The 5,580-nt window shown below is 42.3% G+C and overlaps 1 protein-coding gene across 1 annotated transcript in view; it reads right to left on the bottom strand.

The window, feature by feature from the left end:
- Window positions 1-200: 200 nt before the first annotated feature.
- Window positions 201-5,580, bottom strand: part of ltn1 (listerin E3 ubiquitin protein ligase 1) — a 12,510-nt gene continuing 7,130 nt past the window's right edge. The window contains exons 20-33 of the mRNA XM_020598534.1: window positions 5,369-5,522; window positions 5,141-5,254; window positions 4,912-5,039; window positions 4,688-4,823; window positions 4,420-4,564; window positions 4,014-4,227; window positions 3,544-3,781; window positions 3,287-3,358; window positions 2,983-3,169; window positions 2,667-2,832; window positions 2,356-2,576; window positions 1,737-1,931; window positions 1,384-1,551; window positions 201-1,068 (exon numbers count right to left, since the gene is read on the bottom strand). Coding sequence (XP_020454190.1) covers window positions 1,006-1,068; window positions 1,384-1,551; window positions 1,737-1,931; window positions 2,356-2,576; window positions 2,667-2,832; window positions 2,983-3,169; window positions 3,287-3,358; window positions 3,544-3,781; window positions 4,014-4,227; window positions 4,420-4,564; window positions 4,688-4,823; window positions 4,912-5,039; window positions 5,141-5,254; window positions 5,369-5,522 — 2,201 coding nt within the window. The 3' untranslated portion in view covers window positions 201-1,005. The remainder of the gene's footprint in view (window positions 1,069-1,383; window positions 1,552-1,736; window positions 1,932-2,355; window positions 2,577-2,666; window positions 2,833-2,982; window positions 3,170-3,286; window positions 3,359-3,543; window positions 3,782-4,013; window positions 4,228-4,419; window positions 4,565-4,687; window positions 4,824-4,911; window positions 5,040-5,140; window positions 5,255-5,368; window positions 5,523-5,580) is intronic.

Here is a 5,580-nt window from a genome sequence, read left to right as displayed (position 1 = left end):
TACAAGTCCAGGCTATTGATGGAAAAGCATATGTCTGTAAACTATGGCATTACATGCTGTACATTCAGATCAGAGTTCATATCTGTAGTTGTTCGAAAGGCATGCACGAGCATTCAAGCACACATTTCAAAGATGGATTTTTTTTAATGACCTTGCACTTCTTTTGTTATAAATTGTGAATCAAAGACTAATTTCATCAGTTAACATCCATTCAACTGTATTTTATTTAGTTCCAGCATCATTAACATCACAGGTGACACCCACCCCAATGTCATAATGGTATAAGGCATGTCACTAATCAGACATAATCTCTTTATACTCCTAAATATTAGGAAATATTTATGAAACCTGTTGTGGACACTGCATTACTTAGATGATCCTTTCTTTAGTTTTTGAAAGTAAACATTTAAACAAGTGCTTATGTCCAGTGATTCATCTTCTTCAACGCGCCTGTCATTGCTAGAGATAAAAAATTAAGTCAACAAAACTTATTTTAAAAAAACTATTAATAAAACATCAGCAGGGGGGTTACTGAAGCTGCATATTTACAGTACAGAAAAGCACTGCTATAAAGGAACAGAAACCCACACTACTGAAGTCACCACAACATAATTATCACTGATCTTACTGTACTTGAGTTCAGACTTCCACTGAACACATGAAACTAGGTTTTCACGACCAAACAGTGTCTGCCACTTCAGAGACAGAATATCCATCCACATTTTGATGTCATGAAAATCTGCATTATACAGAGAAGTATTTGTTATTTAGCCTGACCTCATTAACATAAATGCAGTGGACAAAGTAATAGCGACATCATACAGCTGAATTAACGCCTCTCAGACACTTACTGAAGGTCTGTTGTGTTAACCCGGCTTAGTTTTAGCTGGGTGTGTCTAATAAACTACCAACTGAGTGTAGATGACTTTCTTAATAACTTGCATGTAATCACAACTGTTCCAGTCCTGGCTGACTGACTATGAGCCTTTCAGCTATGATCAACAGTTAGAAGAAGGTTTCTCTGCACAGCGGACAGGTGGACTTGTTGCTAGAAGTGAACCATTTGTACTGTAGAAAGACAAGAGAAAAATATCAGTGTAAAAAAACAACAACAAAACTATATTCACTTTAAATTATAGGTTGTCGTGCATTAAATAGTGGTTGTATTTGTGAGATGCAATGGGCCGAAGATTTATTAAGTTAACATCTGTGTTTATGAAGCTCAGAAATTGCTGTTAAGGTAGAAGTGTACAAGTGCACCTAATAAAGTGGCCAATGAGTGTATGCATTATAAAGACCGAGCAAAGATAGAGTTTATCAATGTGATTTTTTTTTTAACATCTGCAGAAAGTGCACACTAGATGGGATGTGATCACATCTCACCAAACACGCTGAGTGGAATTTCTTTTTACAGGTGCGGCAAGCCTTCTTGGGCAGGGAGTAGTTGGAGCCATGGATAACAGAGAAGCAGATCATACAGTCCTCTATTCCCTCAAAACGTTTATCCACGTTGTTCTTCCACAGAGCCAGGCCCTCCATTATACTGCCATTCTGAACACATAAACATACATTTATATTTTTTTTAATGACTAATATGTTTGCAGACCCCTCAAGGAAATACTTAATGTTCAAGAAAGCTTTACTGCTAGGGATAATCTGGCTAGATACTGAAGAACAGTGTGGATTTACTCCACTGAATTCTTGCGTTTACATCCATTGCATGCTTGTGTTTCTACCTGATGTGTGAGGTATGTGCTCAGTTGCAACATCCAGTTCCTCCACTGCTGTACGGCAACACCCACACGCCTCCCACTGTCCACTGTGATAGAGCCTAGAGGGTAGTTCTGTGGCAGCTGGATAACTAACTCGATGAAGATATCGTCCACAGAATAGGTAGCAATCACCTCACGTGCTGCTGAGCGGGCCTTCACCTGGAGCAGTGAGAGAAGTACGCAGTTTGCTTCAGTCAAATAATCAGCCACAATTCGATGTCTGGACCACACTTGATGATTTTAGTGTAACAAGATCAATTGTTATTGCATCATTATACTGTAAATGTGATACAGTGGTTGCACTACATGAGTTGTTAAATAGTCAATGGTTTTGAAATTTAAGAATTATACAGTAGCTCCTCACAGTGAAGCTCTCATAAAAATGGGTATAAAGAAAACTACATTCGGCAGACAGCTCAATCCACCAACAATTTGTCAGATTACAGGAAATTCTACATTTAATTTTTAAATCTAAAGTCTAGAAAATTACTCGTTCACGAAGTCAAGGACCCAAGATGACCCTTAAACTAGTCAATATTGTGGCTGTACATACAGATGCAGAGCAATCATTTTCCTAACTTACAGTCATGCTGTCAAACATCTGAGTGCTGGAGTGGACCGATGAAATCTCCTGGGCTGAGAGAACAGGACTGACATACTTAATGGTGAACTTCTCCACAGCTGCGCTCACTCTTTTCTCCTGGCTGTTCCACCACAGCCGCACCATGGCAGGCAGGTCCTGCACTGTGCTGTAGTACACAGTGCAAGCCAGGTGAGGGAGTTCCCATTCAACAGCATCACTTTCTGCAAGCAAAAAAAAAGGAGGAGAAATTAAGCGCGTTTACATTTCACGGTCATGGACAGAAACTGAAGGTTTGTGTGTGCTGGACTTACTGTCAACAACCAGAGACAGGCTCTCTGTAAAGAAGGTTTTAGTGTCCTTTGTCTCTGGCCCCTGCCCTGGATAGAAAGGGTTCTCAGGCATCAGTTTGAAGAGGTGGAGGAGGAGCTTGTTAAGGGAGCAGCTTCTCTTAAGGTACTGGGCATAATGGGCACGCAGCTAGAGATAGACCAGATGAGCAGTCAATACTGTGATCATACCTTGAAATCAACTTTCTACATCCGTATGACTGTATACAATCTCGTACACCGAAAGTAAACCAGTCAAAACCAATGACAAAAAACACTAAGGTCTGCACTTGTGACTCACATGGGAGGGTGAGGATTTGAAAAACGTGAGGAGCAGCTTCCAGGCCAGCAGGTAGCCCAGGATGCAGGAGTACTCCACACTGAGCGACTGGACCACTGCAAACTCTCCTACTTGAACCCCAGCCAGGATGCTATCACAGAGCTCCTCACAGGTTGACAGGATAGCCATCAGAGAGGCCGGAGGAGAACTGAACATGAACGTTAAACACAGCTTTAAGAATACAACCTATATTAAATCCAAGAATAATTTTGTCTAGTACTCATGTGGAAAACCCACAGTGAAATGGTCAAGCCCACTGACTTACAGACATGGTTCATCACTGTCATCATCAGACTTGTCTCCTTCTCCATCACACTCAGGCAGCTGGGGCATGACCCTGTATTGATAGTAAATGTGAGTTGATCATTCCCAACCTTCTGCAGGATCTTTAAGATATCAGGGTAAATATGTAACACAAATGTAAACATTTTAACTAAAGTATTTTTAGTAGAGGTTTTTTTTTCTCCTGTTAATTTAAAAGTAAGCTTCAAACTCATACGTACTCCCAAGCAAAATCCTTACTTTTCTAAAAGGTGATAGACAGTGATCTGCAGAGGCCTGGCCTTAAACAGCAGCAGAGGACAGAAAGTGTTGAGGAGCGTCTGGAGGGGCCCTGGCAGGTTCGTCTTCTGGTCCGCTATGAACTTTGGTGGCAGGGAGTTCTGGTTAAGCTGCCACACAGGCACGTATGTCAGAGCCACGCCGACTGACTGCAGCACCGCCAACGGGAACACAGGGTCGTCTGGTTCAGTAAAGGCATCTGCATTCAGACAGCAAACAGACAAAAGGGCTGTGACTCATGAGATCAGGGCTGCTACATACTGTAAATAAAGTCAATCAACTGCTTCCATACTACACTGGTAGGTTGGGGATACAGTCAAACATGTAAATGCTCTTCATTTAACCAATTAAAAGCACATATTCATTCAGTTTAATGCTTCATTTTTCAGAGTGCACTTCCCTAGAGACTGTGTCAAAATCCACACACACACCTGTAATTTTGATAGGCAGAGGCAAAAGCAGGTTGTAGATTCCTTCTACAAAAAAGTCTGTCCATTCACCCTTCAGTTCAGAGGGCAGCTTCTCCAGAATATCAGGCGAGGACGATGTGAAGAACTGGTTCAGCTTCACTATCAATGCCGCATTCTCACACACAAACAGCTGGACCCAGGGGTTCCACAGACTGCTCACGTTCTCACTAGCGGTCTGATATTGGATGCAAGCACAGTCAAAAATAATGTGTCACAGCAGATAAATACAGTTGTTAAAACTGCACACCCTGTGATGACAAGCATCCAGCCCGCTCCAGTGTCCAGGGAACTGTTGGAGACAGTACTCTGTGGCTGAGCCTGGCTGTCAAGTCACAAAACAACACAATATGTATGATCTGTGTCTAACCTCCAACCAGGCTAACATAGAGCAGAGCAGGAAGTCCCACTGGCTGCTATGGAGAACTGTTGGACAACAAGTCACCAGCCAGGCCAGGAAACGCATCATCTCGACAGTAAGAGTCAACTGCTCTGTAGTTGATTTAGACATGTCACTGAAATACAGAATGATGAGACAAACGTATCAGTAAAACAGTGCATTAAGTAATACATTGAAGATTCTTTAAAAAAACAACAACAGTGTAATCAATTGCATGGTGTGTGTCTGATTACATTACCTGCTAAAGAGGAACCAGTCCTCCTTGCTGTTCCTCCACTCCATCACTGTGGCCAGGATAGCCTGCACAACCTCCTCGTCTACTTGTGTGTTGGCTTTTAGGCAGCACATCAGCACTGCCAGACACCCGTACACATCTGTGACACACACCCCAAAATTATTATTTGCTTGGTTCAAGTTCAGAAATGTCCACATTTGCATGCGTGTGCACATGTGTATTCTCACTGTCATCTTCTTGCCAGTTGATAATTCCTGCAGTAGCCAGGGCTACAAGCGTCTCCCTGTCTTCTTTGGTCATACTGGGACAGAGCGCCTGCAGTGTACTGAGTTTGCTTTGAGACACTGGGAACAAACTGACCGAACAGAGCTGATTTTCAATGAACATGGTGATAAGACTTGCCACATAACAGCTTTGAATTTTAAATCCAAAGCATTTAAATTACTTGTCACTGACCTGTCTACACTGCTGTAAAGCTTCCTCACGGACTCACTGTTAGTGTCTGTCATGCTCCTGGTGTGGATGTAGCCTTCTAGAGTCAGAGACCACAGACCTCCCTCCTCCACTGACCTACAGAGCAACAGTATATATGTTTATTATATTTCTTTAAAGTTCTTTTTTGTAATGTTTCCACTTCTTCAGCTAAGCACTATTCTTTGTCAAAAAGCAAATGGCAAACCTCACCTTGTGTAGAGTCTCTCCAGCAGGACACTCTCTGGAACCTGGCTGTGGAGTCCTGACAGCCCCCAGTCAGTCAGCAGGCCGTGATAGGCTGACACTATAGAGGGACTGTACTCTACCTCCCTACACCACTGCACTGCATACAGTAGTTCTGAAACTGCCAAACAAAAACATGCATAAACAAACGTGTTTTTATGTGTATGTCAAAGATAAAG

This window comes from Monopterus albus, unplaced genomic scaffold, assembly GCF_001952655.1.
Source record: "Monopterus albus unplaced genomic scaffold, M_albus_1.0 scaffold38.1, whole genome shotgun sequence".
Lineage (NCBI taxonomy): Eukaryota > Metazoa > Chordata > Actinopteri > Synbranchiformes > Synbranchidae > Monopterus > Monopterus albus.
Note: the sequence above shows the minus strand (reverse complement) of the source record. Positions and strands in the feature narration are given on the sequence as shown.